General features: G+C 42.8%; 2 protein-coding genes across 2 annotated transcripts in view; both read right to left on the bottom strand.

Moving 5' to 3' along the window:
* LOC139541509 (uncharacterized) overlaps window positions 1–2,509 on the bottom strand; it is a 103,447-nt gene extending 100,938 nt beyond the window's left edge. Inside the window, exon 1 of the mRNA XM_071346221.1 lies at window positions 2,153–2,509. The gene's annotated coding sequence lies outside the window, so the exon portion shown is untranslated. The remainder of the gene's footprint in view (window positions 1–2,152) is intronic.
* Window positions 2,510–13,137: 10,628 nt separating this feature from the next.
* Window positions 13,138–19,151, bottom strand: LOC139541513 (B-cell receptor CD22-like). Its single transcript, XM_071346236.1, has 9 exons — window positions 18,970–19,151; window positions 17,642–17,719; window positions 17,024–17,362; window positions 16,546–16,764; window positions 16,060–16,395; window positions 15,719–15,937; window positions 14,676–15,002; window positions 14,095–14,349; window positions 13,138–13,463 (listed from the first exon to the last, which is right to left on the bottom strand). Exons 2-9 carry the CDS (start codon window positions 17,694–17,696, stop codon window positions 13,138–13,140), a joined length of 2,076 nt encoding a protein of 691 aa, XP_071202337.1. The 5' UTR covers window positions 17,697–17,719; window positions 18,970–19,151.
* Between the last annotated feature and the right edge of the window lie 279 nt (window positions 19,152–19,430).

Here is a 19,430-nt window from a genome sequence, read left to right on the forward strand (position 1 = left end):
TCCACCACTGGAGTCCATAGGGGAGGAGAGATCCACCACTGGAGTCCTGAGAGGAGGAGAGGTCCACCACTGGAGACCTGAGAGGAGGAGAGGTCCAACACTGGAGTCCTGAGGGGAGGAGAGGTCCAACACTGGAGTCCTAATGGGAGGAGAGATCCACCACTGGAATCCTGAGGGGAGGAGAGGTCCAACACTGGAGTCCCGAGGGGAGGAGAGGTCCAACACTGGAGTCCATAGGGGAGGAGAGGTCCACCACTGGAGTCCAGACAGGAGGAGAGGTCCACCACTGGAGTCCTGAGGGGAGGAGAGATCCACCACTGGAGTCCTGGGGGGAGGAGAGGTCCACCACTGGAGACCTGAGAGGAGGAGAGGTCCACCACTGGAGACCTGAGAGGAGGAGAGGTCCAACACTGGAGTCCTGAGGGGAGGAGAGGTCCAACACTGGAGTCCTAATGGGAGGAGAGATCCACCACTGGAATCCTGAGGGGAGGAGAGGTCCAACACTGGAGTCCCGAGGGGAGGAGAGGTCCAACACTGGAGTCCATAGGGGAGGAGAGGTCCACCACTGGAGTCCAGACAGGAGGAGAGGTCCACCACTGGAGATCATAGGGGAGCAGAGGTCCATCACTTGAGTTCATAGGGGAGGAGAGGTCCACCGCTGGAGTCCTGGGGGGAGGAGAGGTCCGCCACTGGAGTTCATAGGGGAGGAGAGGTCCACCACTGGAGTTCATAGGGGAGGAGAGGTCCACCACTGGAGTCCTGAGAGGGAGGAGAGGTCCATCACTGGAGTCCTGAGGGGAGGAGAGGTCCATCACTTGAGTTCATAGGGGAGGAGAGGTCCACCACTGGAGTCCTGGGGGGAGGAGAGGTCCGCCACTGGAGTTCATAGGGGAGGAGAGGTCCACCACTGGAATCCTGAGGGGAGGAGAGGTCCAACACTGGAGTCCCGAGGGGAGGAGAGGTCCAACACTGGAGTCCCGAGGGGAGGAGAGGTCCAACACTGGAGTCCAGACAGGAGGAGAGGTCCACCACTGGAGTCCTGAGGGGAGGAGAGGTCCACCACTGGAGTCCTGGGGGGAGGAGAGGTCCACCACTGGAGACCTGAGAGGAGGAGAGGTCCGCCACTGGAGTCCTGAGGGGAGGAGAGGTCCACCACTGGAGAACTGAGAGGAGGAGAGGTCCACCACTGGAGTCCATAGGGGAGGAGAGGTCCACCACTGGAGTCCATAGGGGAGGAGAGGTCCAACACTGGAGTCCTGAGGGGAGGAGAGGTCCAACACTGGAGTCCTAATGGGAGGAGAGGTCCAACACTGGAATCCTGAGGGGAGGAGAGGGCCAACACTGGAGTCCTGAGGGGAGGAGATGTCCACCACTGGAAGTCCATAGAGGAGGAGAGGTCCACCACTGGAGTCCAGACAGGAGGAGAGGTCCACCACTGGAATCCTGAAGGGGGGGAGAGGTCCTCCCCTCAGGAAATATTGTAGCTAAAACTCACAATAAATCAATGTTAGATGTACAGCATGTATGTCTTTATTGCTGTAATGTTTTGGTTAAATCAGAAATCAAACTCCTCTAATAATGGCTATGCTCCCCATGGTGGGGTCTGGTAGTACATTCTGTATATACGATGCACCCTGTGGTGGGGTCTGGTAGTGCATCCTGTCTAAACTATGCCCCCTGTGGTGGCCTATCTATACTATGTCCTCTGTGGTATGGTCTGCTAATGCTAATACTATACATCTGGCAGCCCCAGGAGAGCCGAGAGCAGCCTGCACCATTGTAAACTTCTAGCAGCAACATAATCTGCATCTCCTCAAAACCCAGATCATGAGAGAGAGAGAGAGAGAGAGAGAGAGAGAGAGAGAGAGAGAGAGAGAGAGAGAGAGAGAGAGAGAGAGAGAGAGAGAGAGAGAGAGAGAGGCACAGACAGACAGACAGACAGACAGACAGACAGACAGACAGACAGACAGACAGACAGACAGACAGACAGACAGACAGACAGACAGACAGACAGACAGACAGACAGACAGACAGACACACAGACAGAAAATCATCTGAAAATGCAAAGAAGCAGACAAGTTCACCAATCAACAAAGCTTTGGACAGAAATCTAATTTTACAAGACTAGAGCCTGACCCCTGACCCCCCTCACTATGAGCTGCAGGACCTCGCAGTAGAAGAGCTTAGTGGAGGCCTCCTCACAGTCCTGATCCAGCTTCAACACCTGCTGCATGGCCCTCTCTGCCTCACCATACTGCTGGAGAGAGAAGAGGGGAGGAAGAGAGGGGGAAAAGGGAGGGGAGAGTTGCCTCACCATACTGCTGGAGAGAGAAGAGGGGAGGAAGAGAGGGGGAAAAGGGAGGGGAGAGATGCCTCACCATACTGCTGGAGAGAGAAGAGGGGAGGAAGAGAGGGGGAAAAGGGAGGGGAGGGTTGCCTCACCATACTGCTGGAGAGAGAAGAGGGGAGGAAGAGAGGGGGAAAGGGAGGGGAGAGATGCCTCACCATACTGCTGGAGAGAGAAGAGGGGAGGAAGAGAGGGGGAAAAGGAGGGGAGAGTTGCCTCACCATACTGCTGGAGAGAGAAGAGGGGAGGAAGAGAGGGGGAAAAGGGAGGGGAGAGTTGCCTCACCATACTGCTGGAGAGAGAAGAGGGGAGGAAGAGAGGGGGAAAAGGGAGGGGAGAGATGCCTCACCATACTGCTGGAGAGAGAAGAGGGGAGGAAGAGAGGGGGAAAAGGGAGGGGAGGGTTGCCTCACCATACTGCTGGAGAGAGAAGAGGGGAGGAAGAGAGGGGGAAAAGGGAGGGGAGAGTTGCCTCACCATACTGCTGGAGAGAGAAGAGGGGAGGAAGAGAGGGGGAAAAGGGAGGGGAGAGATGCCTCACCATACTGCTGGAGAGAGAAGAGTGGAGGAAGAGAGGGGGAAAAGGGAGGGGAGGGTTGCCTCACCATACTCCTGGAGAGAGAAGAGGGGAGGAAGAGAGGGGGAAAGGGAGGGGAGAGATGCCTCACCATACTGCTGGAGAGAGAAGAGGGGAGGAAGAGAGGGGGAAAAGGGAGGGGAGAGTTGCCTCACCATACTGCTGGAGAGAGAAGAGGGGAGGAAGAGAGGGGAAAAAGGGAGGGGAGAGTTGCCTCACCATACCATAAAACACACATCCTACACAGTATAGATGTCAACCCTACTCCCTATCAGTCTGGTCCTGAAGGGCCCTCAGATAAATCCACTGTGTCTCTCACTCACTCACTCACTCTCACACACACACACGCACGCACGCACGCACGCACGCACGCACGCACACACACACACACACACACACACACACACACACACACACACACACGTTTGTCTGCATGTCTATTTTGCCCTGGTTAATCATCTCATCACTATGTAGATCAACACTCCTACACTGAGACACTTTATGAATACTGACCCTGATGTAACAACCAAAACACAGCTCAAAACATAACAACAAGTAAAATGATACATTAACCTCAAGTATATGACTTATTACTAAAAACAAATATCCCAAAACTATATTTCAAGATATTGTCAAGAGTACTTACAGAGTGAAGTGAAGGGGAGAGGTCTTGTACAATGAGTCAACTTACTGGTAGTGCATGGAAACTGACATTAAAAGTGTGTTGTCTGTGGTTGATACATATTTAAAGTAGTTAAGACACAAGTAGCTGATGCAGAACTTCCTTCCTCTTTAAGTCATTAACATGCATGAAGACCAGACCAGCACATAGAAAGGGGAGGTTACTGTATTTCAATAGAAAATGTACAACAGACTGCATATTTAGTTGCCTTTCTTCATTTGAGTACTGGGCTTACATTGTTTTAAACGTGGCCCATTTACAATGTATTCTATTGACTAAATACAGAATCATGTTTACTATAGCCTACTATTTTACTGTAGCCTCCCTCTGAGTTCTACATGGAACAGGTCAAAGTTCCATTTACATTTAGTCAGTTCCATGATGTCATTCATTCTATTCTACAAACACATTCAATTTACACTCCTCATCAGCTGCATCAAAGTGCTACTGACGGTTCCAGTTTTCTAGACTAGAGCTCCACCTACTGGCATCTCAACATTACTGCAGCCGTCAGATATGAATGTCCTCAATAATGTTGGGATAATAACAACATTACAAACTGGAAATTAATCAGATAAAATGGTGAAAAACAACACTGTCTAGTACTTGACAGTCACATTTAATAAGCACACAAACACGTGTAGTGAAATCCTGCATGGAGTCTTCACGGTACACTTTAAGAGCGCAGCAGCAGTCAGGAAGGAGGAAATCAAGACGGCTCTTCCGGCTCAGTGTCGGAGCTCTCGATTGGCGGGGCAGTTTTGACGGGTGTGTTCAACTCCGCTTACGTCTTGTTTGGTTTCAGCTTGCTTAGTTTATAACATTTCTAAGTGTGATCGCTGTTGTTATCGCGCTACTCCTGACGAGTTGGAAGCGTTCTGGCCTCTGATCTCATCGATTACTAGCAACATTGTTGCAAACTTTTGTCAAACGAACAACCAAGGATTGTGTCGGACGGACAAATACACGTTCAAGCCTGGACACAACAGCTAAGCCCATCTCTCTTTCTATCTCCTTCAGTGAAATATGTTCTCTCTTAGTGCTGCTCTCTCTTCATGTTCAGAGCCTTTAGTGAACTAATAATGCACTTTGGGACTGTTTGACATTTTAGGTAAAGGGAGGTTGCTGAGTGTTTTGAACTTTATTGATTTTGTGTGGGACAACAGAAATCTGGACATTTTTAAGTCCTTTTTTGTCTATGAACACACCTACACACACCCATTCATACCCCCTCCCTCCTCCACTTGGAGGTAATACAGAATATTGCAAATTCTCTAAGTTTTATTACTGCGTTCTTTCTTGTCCATTGTTTCTAGGAAGTTGCCTTTGAATTACTTTGCCATTAATCTTGTATGAGTTATTATTGGTTAGGTTACCCCTGTGCTGTGACTTGTCTTCTCCTTTCTCCCCACTGGCTATCTGGCCAACAGGCTTACCTATAGTCAGTCTCTTCTGCTAATGTGTCTGGTAGTGGTTCTCTATCTATCCTACTCTTTTCAGTTCAACAGGTTAATACCTGTCTGGTAGTGGTTCTCTATCTATTCTACTCTTTTCAGTTCAGCAGGTTAATACCTGTCTGGTAGTGGTTCTCTATCTATCCTACTCTTTTCAGTTCAGCAGGTTAATACCTGTCTGGTAGTGGTTCTCTATCTATTCTACTCTTTTCAGTTCAACAGGTTAATACCTGTCTGGTACTGGTTCTCTATCTATCCTACTCTTTTCAGTTCAGCAGGTTAATACCTGTCTGGTAGTGGTTCTCTATCTATCCTACTCTTTTCAGTTCAACAGGTTAACACCTGTCTGGTACTGGTTCTCTATCTATCCTACTCTTTTCAGTTCAGCAGGATAATACCTGTCTGGTAGTGGTTCTCTATCTATTCTACTCTTTTCAGTTCAGCAGGTTAATAGTGGTTCTCTATCTATCCTACTCTTTTCAGTTCAGCAGGTTAATACCTGTCTGGTAGTGGTTCTCTATCTATCCTACTCTTTTCAGTTCAGCAGGATAATACCTGTCTGGTAGTGGTTCTCTATCTATTCTACTCTTTTCAGTTCAACAGGTTAGTACCTGTCTGGTAGTGGTTCTCTATCTATCCTACTCTTTTCAGTTCAGCAGGTTAATACCTGTCTGGTAGTGGTTCTCTATCTATTCTACTCTTTTCAGTTCAGCAGGTTAAAACTTCTTGCCACTAGGGGAGTGCCATTTCGACATAGTCCAGATTCGTCTCCAAATTAAACTGCCTCGTACTCAATTCTTGCTCGTACAATATGCATATTATTATTAGTATTGGATAGAAAACACTCTCTAGTTTCTAAAACCGTTTGAATTATGTCTGTGGGTGAAACAGAACTCGACTTAGAGCGATTTTCCTATGTGTATGTCAGAATTCAGAATTGTACTGGCTGTTCTGAGATCTGTGTATTAATTTGCCTGTCCTCTATTGGTTGAGATGCACTGCATACGCCTTCCCCTGGGTGTCAGCGAATAGGGAGACTTGAAATGGAGTCTCTGTGTAATTCCCAAAGTTTATAAATTGATTGGAATCACGGTGGCCATTCTTTGGGATCTGCGCTCGGGCGCGAAGAGGAGCTTTGCATATCGTTGTGGAAGCTCTGGTTTTAGCTCCTTAGATAATTCCGGTCATGTTTTTATTCGATATAAGCTTTAAAGACATCATAATCTTGTTATTTTGAACCGAATTATTTCAGTTTATATCAGTTTATTGCGATTTTCTGGCATTTCTTTGTGACGCACTTTCAAGAGTTGGACACTTTCCCTGTACATGCCGAACGTTAGTGGCCATTTCGACAGGACAAGAGGACATCTTTCGACCAAAAGACGATTAGACCGGAGAAAGGACACATTGCCCAAGATTCTGATGGAAGCTCAGCTAATAGTAAGAACTATTTATGCTGATAAATCGTTGTTCTGTTGAAAAATGGTAAACGCATAAGCTGCCATTTTTTGGGGGGTAGCTTCGCTTTGGCGCAACTTGTATTGCGCAGTAAGGTTAATTTTAAAAATGTAATTCAGCGATTGCATTAAGAACTAATTTGTCTTTCAAATGCTGTCCACGCTGTATTTTTTAGTCAAGTTTATGATTATTTAATGATTAGACTAAGTCACTCTCCAAGATGGCGCCCGACATTTTCTGCCCAGTTTAGCTACTTTTCTCATTGTATAACCACGATTTGTGATGCTAAATATGCACATTTTCGAACAAACTCTATATGCATTGTGTAATATGATGTTACAGGACTGTCATCTGAAGAATTCTGAGAAGGTTAGTGAAAAAATTAATATATTTTGGTGGCGATAACGTTATCACCCCTTTTGCATTGATTCAATGCTGGGGTGATGTTAGCTCATGTGGTATGCTAATATAACGATATATTGTGTTTTCGCTGTAAAACACTTAGAAAATCTGAAATATTGTCTGGATTCACAAGATCTGTGTCTTTCGATTGCTGTAGGCTGTGTATTTTTCTGAAATGTTTTAGGATGAGTATTTTGGTAATTGACGTCGGTCTCTGTAATTATTCCGGCTGCTTCCAACGCTATTTCAGATTGCAGCTGCAATGTACAACTGTGATTTATACCTGAAAAATGCACATTTTTCTAAAAAAAAATATCCTATACCATAAATATGTTATCAGACTGTCATCTTATGAAGTTGTTTCTTGGTTAGTGGCTATATATATCTTTATTTAGTCGAATTAGTGATAGCTACTGATGCAGGAAAAAAATGGTGGACAAAAAAAAGTTGTGTCTTTTGCTATGGTGGTTAGCTAATAGAAATACATATTTTGTCTTCCCTGTAAGACACTTAGAAAATCTGAAATATTGTCTGGATTCACAAGATCTGTGTCTTTCGATTGCTGTAGGCTGTGTATTTTTCTGAAATGTTTTAGGATGAGTATTTTGGTAATTGACGTCGGTCTCTGTAATTATTCCGGCTGCTTCCAACGCTATTTCAGATTGCAGCTGCAATGTACAACTGTGATTTATACCTGAAAAATGCACATTTTTCTATAAAAAAAATATCCTATACCATAAATATGTTATCAGACTGTCATCTTATGAAGTTGTTTCTTGGTTAGTGGCTATATATATCTTTATTTAGTCGAATTAGTGATAGCTACTGATGCAGGAAAAAAATGGTGGACAAAAAACAGTTGTGTCTTTTGCTATGGTGGTTAGCTAATAGAAATACATATTTTGTCTTCCCTGTAAAACATTTAAAAAATCGGAAATGATGGCTGGATTCACAAGATCTGTATCTTTCATTTGGTGTCTTGGACTTGTGATTTCATGAACATTTGATTATATGATATCCCTGTGGCTTTAGGCTAGGCTATGCTAGTCAGCTTTTTTGATGGGGGGGATCCCGGATCCGGGTTTGTGACTCTATAAAGTTAACATCTGTCTGGCGCCCGAACATAAAACCTTTCTCTTTACTTCTCTCTAACAACACTGCTACAAACTGATGTCTGTATTGGTACAACATGTCAATGTCATATTCTGTTACACAGTTTCTGTCTCAAATGGCACCCTAATCCCTATATAGTGCAATACTTTTGACCGGGGGGGGGGGGGGGGTGTTCGTTCCAGGGGATGACTGATATCATGCACTCCATCCATGATACAGTATGATGGGAATGTGTTTGTCAGCAGCAAACCACCCTGCATCGCACTGCTAGCTTGATTCTAAGCAGGGTTGGTCCCTGGATGGGAGACCAGATGCTGCTGGAAGTGGTGTTGGAGGGCCAGTAGGAGGCACTCTTTCCTCTGGTCTAAAAAAATTATCCCAATGTCCCAGGGCAGTGATTGGGGACATTACCCTGTGTAGGGTGCCGTCTTTCAGATGGGATGCTAAACGGGTGTCCTGACTCTCTGGTCACTAAAGATCCCATGCCACTTATCATAAGAGTAGGGGTGTTAACCCTGGTGTCCTTGCTAAATTCCCAATCTGTCCCTCATACCATCACGGTCACCTAATCACCCCCAGCTTCCAATTGTCTGATTCATCCCCCTCCTCTCCCTGTAACTATTCCCCAGGTCGTTGCTGTAAATGAGAATGTGTCCTCAGTCAACTTACTTGGTTAAATAATATAAAAAAACGTACCCCTGTATGCAGAACAATTTACCCATGGAGCATGTCAGGCAGAGTGTGTAGATTGACGGGAAAATAAACAATTTCATCCATTTTAGAATAAGGCTGTAACTCAACAAAATGTGGAAAAAGTCAAGGGGTCTGAATACTTTCTGAATCCACTGTGGGCCTTGATTGAATCCTAATGTGCTTGTAGACAATGCTTTTATTTAAAGGCAGAGTTCCTGCGTTAGTGGAGATCACATTCAAGGTAAACACAGCAGATGTCAGCTCAATTGGAAATGACCTTTAAATGCTTTAGCACGGTTTCTAATTGGATCCAGGCCCCAGGGTTAGATACGTCTACATCCATTGTTTTTCACAAGGGTTTTAAAAGGACCCTCTAGACATAACCTCCTTATTGTTGCATTCTGACTTTGTGAACAACCAAAAGGTCAAATAGAGGTTGCTTATATTTGTCCTGTTTCAGATGTAAGTGTGTAACATGTACAGTGTGTGTGGTGTGAAATGGAAATAGTTTGTTGCATATCCCACTCCTCCTGAGACACCCTCGGGGAGGAGAAAGCGTTGCATATTCAGCTGTTTCTCTGTTAGAAAATGGACAAGAACAAAGATGGTGTGGTCACCACTGAGGAATTTCTGGACAAGGTGCCCATATTGACCCCCACAGCCTCCACCCCTAGCTCTCCTCTATCCCCAAACACAGACTCATTAGGGCTGTCAGGGGGGTAAAATGTACCCCCTCCATGGATCTCCACTCTCCCATCCGGCCCAATATCTACTGTTTGTTTACTGAATTCTGTGTTATTATTTAGTTAGTAAATATATAAGCCAATTTGTATATTGCTGATTCATTATGGAAACCAGAGTTCGTGCAGATAACCAATAATTTTACGACGTTCAGATGAGACTGAATGAGGTAAAGAATAATTGATGACTGAAATGTAAGAGATTTAGATCTGTAAGAGTTCATTCGGAAGACGGAACTCCTTTAAATAATATTCTCGTGGTGCCCCAGGTTATTACTGAGTTAATTGTTACATGATTTAATTCAATCACGTAATCAATTAAACGTTAGGTAATCGATTTAATAAAATAGCATGCCATCACATTAATGACATTCACAGACACTACAAAGTGATAAGAAACGTTGCATCAGAACCTTGAGGCAAAATATTACCATAACTTTGTCATAAAACCAATAATAAATGTATATGAACAAACCAAGTAAACATATATCATGTATCATCTAACAGTACTATATATTGTAATAGAATAGTACAGTACAGTATAATGTAATAGTACAGTACTGTATAATGTAATAGAATAGTACAGTACTGTGTAATGTAATAGAATAGTACAGGACTGTATAATGTAATAGAATAGTACAGGACTGTATACTGTAATAGAATAGTACTGTAGATTAGAAGTATTGTTCCTGTGAGCGAACATCAAGAAGAAATTAAAAGATATTTCTAATGTTCTCAGCCTTCATATAAAATATAACTGGACGTCGAGGCTATTTTAGAAATACAAAGCAAAGTTATTGTGTTCAGATTCTATTCCATGTTACTTAAAAAATGAATGGAAAAATATTTAACATAATTATTTACAAGGTTCCCCCTCTTATTCATCATAGTTTAAAAGGCAAAACTGACCCTAGATCAGCTCTCCAACTAAGTGTGAATACAGTAGTCCTGTGTGTTGGTAGAGCATGGTGCTGACCCTAGATCAGCTCTCCAACTAAGTGTGAATACAGTAGTCCTGTGTGTTGGTAGAGCATGGTGCTGACCCTAGATCAGCTCTCCAACTAAGTGTGAATACAGTAGTCCTGTGTCTCAGTTGGTAGAGCCTGGTGTATGGGTTCAATTCCCAATGGGGCCACCGGCATGAAAGATGGATCCACAAAGTGTTTCTAAATGGCATATCATGATATATTATTATAACACTTAGTTTGACTATACAGGTCCAGATATACAGGGTTTCTGTCAAACTTGTTGTGTTCAGGTCTTCTTGGTTCTGGGTTTGTTGTGTTCAGGTCCTCTTGGTTCTGGGTTTGTTGTGTTCAAGTCTTCTTGGTTTGTTGTGTTCAGGTCTTGGTTCTTGGTTTGTTGTGTTCAGGTCTTGGTTCTTGGTTTGTTGTGTTCGGGTCCTCTTGGTTCTGGGTTTGTTGTGTTCAGGTCTTCTTGGATTTGGGTTTGTTGTGTTCAGGTCTTCTGGGTTTGTTGTGTTCAGGTCCTCTTGGTTCTGGGTTTGTTGTGTTCAGGTCCTCTTGGTTCTGGGTTTGTTGTGTTCAAGTCTTCTTGGTTTGTTGTGTTCAGGTCTTGGTTCTTGGTTTGTTGTGTTCAGGTCCTCTTGGTTCTGGGTTTGTTGTGTTCAGGTCTTCTTGGTCCTTGGTTTGTTGTGTTCAGGTCCTCTTGGTTCTGGGTTTGTTGTGTTCAGGTCTTCTTGGTCCTTGGTTTGTTGTGTTCAGGTCCTCTTGGTTCTGGGTTTGTTGTGTTCAGGTCTTCTTGGATTTGGGTTTGTTGTGTTCAGGTCCTCTTGGTTCTGGGTTTGTTGTGTTCAGGTCCTCTTGGTTCTGGGTTTGTTGTGTTCAGGTCTTCTGGGTTTGTTGACTCTACTATAGATCGCAGAGGAGTCCTCAGCTGCTTGTGCTGCCGTTGGTCTGAAGAGAGAGAAACAGAAATTAAACAGAATCTGCAACCCAAAAAACCCTTCTTATACTCTTTATAGTGCATTACTTTGACCAAGGCCTAAATGGCTCTGGTGAAAAGTAGTGCACTAAATAGGGAATAGGGTTCCATTTGGAACACAGCACAGTTCCTCAAAACCACCACTCTCTCATTATATTGTTGGGTTTGTAAGGAAATGCCGTCACTAGTGGCCACTAGGGGTCAACTCTTTCGCTTATTAATGATGTCATGGTCTTCTCGTCCAATAAGCAGCAGCATATGAATGAGCTGTAATCAAGAATAAAGCTTGTTTACAACCAAATCTAAAAACATATGGAACTGGAATGTTATAGGAGGGTCAGATTTTCTTTGGGCGAATTCACTTGTTTTTGAGAAACTATCCCCAAGCATCTATTCACTTCCTCATCCTCGTTGTTCAGTAAGTGGCTCCAAAAACACCCAAAACATCCTTTTAGAAACTAAAAAGCTCTAAGTAGTCTACAGTGATGCAGGTCTTTACATGTTGTACACATGAAATCTGTCATTCAGAACTTAATCCACAACGTTATGTTCCATGTTGTTGAGACTTGAACGATGCTTCTCGTCCGTTCTAGCAGCATGATACACTGAGAATGGAACAGTTGGACGGGGAAACAGCACGAGTCACACAACGGAATATAACGTTGTGGATAAAGTTTGGAATGACACTTTCATGTGTACAACTGTTCCATCTAAAGTCCTGCATCACTATACTGAGAGCTTTCTGTTTCTAAAAGACGTATTTGGGTGTTTTTGGAGCATTTGTTCATGTTTTTAAGAGCCTCTACTGCACAACGAGGATGAGGAAGTGAATCGCTGGTTGGGGAAAGTTTCTCTAAAACAAGGGAAGTCACTATAAAAGGTGTCTGGACCTTTCTATAACATGGCATTTATATAAAAAATATAAATTTGGTTGTAAAAAAGCCAACTTCTGCTTTAATGTGGTGTATCCACAATGCTCTAGAATTGGCACTGTTGTTGTAATGGCAGAATATGCTCACCGGTTGGCAGCACTGGGGCAGTTGAATTTCACAGCATCGTACTGGACATCCTCTTCCTGTTTCTGGGGTTTACACAGCTGAACGGTGGAGTACAGAGGCACTTCCTGGATTTTTAAGCGAGAGAAGTGGACGCTGGCATAGTGAACGTCATCCTGGTCGACTGTGGCCGCTGTCTGTGCTGCAGTAGGAGTCATGACCATGCCTGAGACGTTTTCATACACTGGACTAGAGTCTCCCTGATGGGAAGAAGACAGACAACATAATGAGAAGAAATGTCCCACAAAGCAATACAAATAATCTGATAGTAACAGACTCACCTGTACATTCTCTGCTCTGTCTCTTGTGTCAGAGATGGATTTGGAGGCCTTCTTTCTGTTTTTAAATTAAATAATTCATTTATTATTGAAAGAATGAATGAATCAATCAATGATTAAATTAAGTTAATAAAAAGTGTTAGAGTGAAATAATCGTTAAAAGATCACTCACCTGAACCACATGAGTCCAGAGAGACAGAGGATGAGAACCAGAACAACCACTATGATTCCTACAGCTGCAGTCAGAACTGAGGACTGTTTCTCTAAAAGATAATGTAGATGATACGAGTCCTGGCATGTTATAAACTGAAAATTAACATAGTACAGGACAATAATACAATGTTTGTTAAGGGATCTCATCTCAACGTATATATAATTAAAAAACATTATAAGCCTAATTATTAATATTAGTTTGAAACGTCATTTTGTGTTGAAATATTGAAGATGAATCTTCACCTGGTAAAATGATCATCAGAGCTGTAGAGTTCCTAGATCCTCTTCCATTCCAGGCCTCACAGTGGTAATGTCCATTGTCCTTAGACTTGAAGTTACTTATGTTGTACATCTGTCCAGATCCATTTAGAAAAGTCTCATTTTGAAAGTACCAGGTGTATTTGTCCACAGGTGGGTTGGCATCACTGCTGCAGGTCAGAGTCACTGAACTGCCCTCCACTATTTCACCAGAGGGACTGACTAACACTGAGGTGTTCCTTGGACCATCTGGTGTAGAATACATTGTATTTATTTATAGCAACACTTGTGTTTACATTTTACGGGTGAGTTTGAAATAATTTATAAATTATAATAAATTATTAATTCAGAGCAAAAGAAATTCTGAAACAGAATCACTTAAAATAATGATGACATTGTGGTAAAGCACATTCAGGGAAATGGATGTGTCACGATCGTGTGGAGAGACGGACCAAGACGCAGCGTGATTCGAGTTCCACATCTTTATTTTTAGTGAAACTTAAAATAAACCAAGAAACAAACAATGACCGTGCAGTACTGAGGTGCAACATGCACTCACTCAAAAACAATATCCCACAAAGCAGGTGGGAGAAAGGGCTTCCTAAATATGATCCCCAATTACAGGCAACGATTACCAGCTGCCTCTAATTGGGAACCATACAAACCAGCCACATAGAAAATAAATGACTAGAACACCCCCCTAGTCACGCTCTGACCTAAACACCATAGAGAACCGAGGGCTCTCTATGGTCAGGGAGTGACAGGATGTTACACACTAAAATATTAATTGATAGATATATTTATGTGGAAAACAATCTATTCCCAAGTATCAACATGATCAGTATATCAAACTGGACATCGAATCCTCCAATGTACTTACATGTGACAGTGAGAGTCTCTTCAGCAGAGGGGAGATCCTCATAGCCTTCTACAGCACAGGAGTATCTGCCTGTATCCTCACTGCTGACTGAGAACAGGATATAGACAGGAGAGTAGGTGTTGCTGTTTGGTATAGGCTGTCCATTCTTATACCAACTGTAGGCTGTGATGGGGTCCAGTGTACAGTTGGTTCTACATGTCAGTGTGACATTCTCCCTCTCTGACACAGATGTAGGATCCATCTCCAACACAACATCTAGAATAAAATGAAACATATCATTATTATCCTCCTATATATGTCCTCTTATGTGAAATATTACATTTGTTTTTTTCCCTGTTACATAACACTGCAGTGTCTGTATGACTGCATTTTAAAAAGGTAATTACGGTCATTAATTTGATATATTTAGCCAGGACAGTCAACTTTGTAATAATTTCAACAGTTTTCCAGGAAATCCTGGGTTCCATAGTATCAATAAAACAGATTAAAACACAACATACTCATTAGCATACATAGAAAACAACACTCACATTACAGCTATCTAGATATGTGTCATAGATGTGAGATGTATGACAGATTACCTGTGACAGTCAGGGAGACACGTGAGCCAGAAAACTTTCCTCCAGATGTTATGAATCTGAACCTGTACACAGCAGAGTCACTCAGTCTCAGGTCTGTGATTCTCAGGGTACAGTCATTCTTCTTATCCCCAAGGTACTCTATATGACCCTCATAGCCTGCCACAGAGCTCAGATCTTCAGCCTCCATACCAGACCATTTGGTAAACCAGAAAGCTGTTTTTATTTCATGGTAACTGGGATATGTGTAAGAGCAGGATATGTTCACTGTTGACCCCTTCAAGGCACAGATACTCTGATGGGTGTAAGTCACACTCCAACACTTCTGACCTGAAATACAAGAAGACAATAGAACACCTTTATAAAATTCTTAATTACAATATCTACTGTATACACTTATGCTGTTACGTTCCTCAGCAAGAAAACCTAAAATGTAACCAAAACAAAAGTGGGAATTAACAAAAGAGTCACTGACAAAGACAAAAATGAGACCAGTGGGTTCTGAAAGACACTCATGGGGGTGTCCATTGAAAATTGACTATCAACAACAACTGGAACCAAAAAGACATGAGCGCCCACAACATTTGCCCAAGAAGAGGCAAACAAAATAAAACTCCACATGCCAGCACAGTTGTAACACATACTGACTAACGAGTGATGCCAATCGGGGCACCCCACCTCCAAATATAAATGGGGGAAAAAATCAACAATGTTAAAATTATATACTGTGAAAGTAACCAGGAAGTGACTATCCCCTCAGCTTTGTAGTTTTTAAACTTTGGTAGTTTTTTTTCATGGGTCTTCAGTGCTCAAAAAGTAGTGCAATGGTGTACAAGTGCAAAAACGTAATGAAAGGTATCTGGTAGAAGTAAATTCATCCATTGACTGCATTTTCATGAATTTGATTATATATCTTGAAGCTCGTTCAACACTGCGAGGCAAAGCATACGGACCTAAAGCAGAAGTGGATGTCACATTCACAGCAAATTAAATAATGATTGTCTGACAACCTGAAACAAATGTTGTATGTAAAAGTCCACACTTACACACTGCAGGAGAGTGGAGATCCTCATGGCCTTTTACAGCACAGGAGTAACTGTCTGCATCACTAAAGGAGTCTGAGTACAGGCTGGAAGTGTCCTCCTTTACTTTGTGTCCGTTCTTGTACCAGATGTAGGTGGGGTTGTCAGTCAGAGTACAGGTGGTGCTACAGGTCAGTGTCCTCTTCCCTGCCTCTGTGGCAGGAGTCACCTTCACCTGCAGGTCTGAATACAGAGTAAATGACAATAACATAATAAAACCAATAGTGTATTATGGATTAAAAAAATGTAGAATTAAACATCAAATAGAAATATATGTATAAACATGAACATTTCTTCAGTGTAACCTGTGACAGTCAGAGTTGTTCCAGGGAAGCTGTATCCCCATCTTGAGGTCTGTGTGTTAAATATGAACTTGTACTCAGCTGAGTCCTTTTCTCTCAGATTTGTGATTCTCAGGGTGGAGCGACCTCTCTCCATCTCTCCAGCATACTCCACACGACCTGTATACCCTGGGTCTGTGGTTAGGTCTTCAGGGGTCGACTTATCACTTCTAAACCAGAATGATGATTTGGTGTAATAATAGCTAACATAAGTACAGGATATGTTCACTGTTGACCCCTTCAAGGCACAGATTGTCCTCTTGGTGTAAGTCACTCTGTTGCAGCGCTGACCCGGGACACCTAAAACACAATGGAATCACATAAATACATTATACAGTATTGTCAGTTATTTTCATAAAGGCCAAGCCCTATCAAATTATACAGTGAGACCAAAAGGACTTAGTACAAACATTCTGTATACATGAGATTCCATATTAGATTCACACTCACACACTGCAGGAGAGCGGAGATCCTCATGGCCTTTTACGGCACAGGAGTAACTGTCTTCATAGTTACTGGAGACTGGGTCTTTGTACTGGGGGGAGGTGCTCTCATCTAGATGTTGTCCGTTCTTGTACCAGATGTATGTGGGGTTGTCAGTCAGAGTACAGGTGGTGCTACAGGTCAGTGTCTTCCTATTACTTGTGTATGTTACCTCCACCTGCAGTTCTGAATGCAGAGAGTGTATTAAAACACAACTGAACAATCCGCTCTAGATTAATACAATTGTACTGTTCTCATTGGGCCTAGTCCTAATTTGAGACAAACATGTGTAAATCTGTATGCCATAAATCATGTAATCTATTGATTTAAGTAAACATATTACTGTGGATCTGTTGTCACAAGTTAAGATTAATCTTTTGTGGAGGATTAATATAATATTTGTCATTTGAAGTGGTGCGTTATTCCATGTACAATATCACAATACCTGTAATAATGAGAGTGACATAGTCAGAGCGAGGAGTCCATGAGTAGGACGTTGTTGTAAACGTGAAATAATATGTTGCAGCATCACTCCATTTCAGGTCTGTGATTCTCAGGGTGCAGTCATTCTCCTTGTTCCCTCGGTACTCCATACGGCCCTCGTTCTTATCTTGGATGTCATAAGTATACCTAACACCACTCTTCCAGTTATACCATGTGGTTGCTGTGACTGTTTGACCTCTGGGATATGTGTAAGAGCAGGACAGATCCACTGTTGAGCCCTTCAAGGCACAGATACTCTGAGTGGTGTGTGTCACTCTCCAGCCATCCTGACCCAGTACCACTGAAACAGTCACACAACACAATAGTATCAGAATTAGGACAAGGTCTATTGGTTCGCGCTGACAGTAGGGTTTGTCCACACTTTGTTGCCATAGTTGCTGAGTTGAGTGTGAAGGAAACCACAGATAAGCATTACTCAGTGAGGTGTGAAAGATAACTATTTACAGTGAAGTGGAGACTCCTGACAGAACAGATCAGAAAAACATTATGACTCTTATCCTTTTAGAAATGTCTGTAGATTAATAAACAGAGCAACTAAAAGATAAGAATGAGACCATACCTGCTACAGACAAGAGAAAGACCACCAACACACTTCCTGTTGTTCTCAAGGCCATTGTTGCATCTCCCACCCTGCAGTCTTAGAAACATAAACAACAACTCACTCTATAGCTGGTGAATAACTACATACAAACCATCAGGGGCAGCAGGTAGGGCTCTAGTCAAAGTAGTGCACTCTGTAGCTGGTGAATAACTACATACAAACCATCAGGGGCAGCAGGTAGGGCTCTAGTCAAAGTAGTGCACTCTATAGGGAATATGGTGTCATTTGGGATGCAGATATAACAACACATCATCACAGCCTTGAGTGGATGGTGTGTAAATAACATTCATCATAATGGTTTGGTAATATGGTGTGTCAGCTGTTTTGGCAGGTAGCCTAGTGGTTAAGAGAGTTAGGCCAGTAACTGAAACATTGCTGGTTCAAATAAATGTGCAGGCAAGGTGGAAAAATCTGCCAATTTGCCCTGGAGCAAGGTAGTTGCACCCCACAACAGCTGATCCTGGGTGGTGCTGACATGAACGTTGATTAAGGCAGCCCCCCACACCTCTCTGATTCAGAGGGGTTTGGTTGAATGCAGAAGACACATGTTGGTTTAATGCATTCAATTGTGCAACTGGCTAAGTATATTATCAACAACAACTTATTGAACAGATGTGTAGAACTGTAAACACATATTTCTACATTGATTGTGCTGAAGCTGTTTTATTCTCAGGAGCCCAAATACAGGAGGATAAATGTCAATCCTCTACGGTCCGTCAAGCTGTACAGCAGCCTAGAGACTGAACACCAGGTTCAATATAGCTTCTACCTGAAAGCTGTGAGTCTAAACAGCAAGTGACTCTCTCACCCACCCCCCCCCCCAATCTGTGGTGAAGGCCCATAAGGCCCATGGAGTCTGTATCAAAGTCTAGAGAGCTGGTTGTTATGGATGTAGAAAGTTAAAACACACGTCCTACACAGTATAGATGTCAACCCTACTCCCTATCAGTCTGGTCCTAAAGGGCCGTCAGCTAAATCTATTGTGTCATTCACACACATGGGGGCGAACACGTACACACACACAGACTGACACAAACAGACACACACACTGCAGTGTTACAATGTTTGTCTGCATGTCTATTTTACCCTGGTTAATCATCTCATCACTATGTAGATCAACACTCCTACACTGAGACACTTTATGAATACTGACCCTGATGTAACAACCAAAACACAGATCAAAACATAACAAGAAGTAAAATGATACATTACCCTCAAGTAAATGACTTATAGCTACAAACTAATAACCCAAAACTATATTTCAAGATATTGTCAACAGTACTTACAGAGTGAAGTGAAGGGAGAGGTCTTGTACAGTGAGTCAACTGACTGGTAGTGAGTGGGATCTGCTAGTAAGTGTCAGTTCTGTGGTTGATACATATTTATAGTAGAACACAAGTAGCTGATACAGAACTGTCCTTTCCTTCCTCTTTAAGACATTAACATGCATGAGGACCAGAACAGCATGTCAGAAAAGGGAGGTTACTGGACAAAATGTCCCCCATTTCCACTTTTATTTAAATACAGAACCATGTTAACAATATGTTGACTATTCTATATGGAATGTTTATAATATCTCAGAATGTGTTGCCTTGTCCCTCTGAGTTCTACATGGAACAGGTCAAAGTTCCATTTACATTTGGTCAGTTCTATGATGTCATTCATTCTATTCTACAAACACATTCAATTTACACTCCTCATCAGCTGCATCAAAGTGGTACTGAAGGTTCCAGTGTTCTGGACTAGA

The sequence above is a fragment of the Salvelinus alpinus genome, chromosome 2, assembly GCF_045679555.1.
Source record: "Salvelinus alpinus chromosome 2, SLU_Salpinus.1, whole genome shotgun sequence".
NCBI lineage: Eukaryota > Metazoa > Chordata > Actinopteri > Salmoniformes > Salmonidae > Salvelinus > Salvelinus alpinus.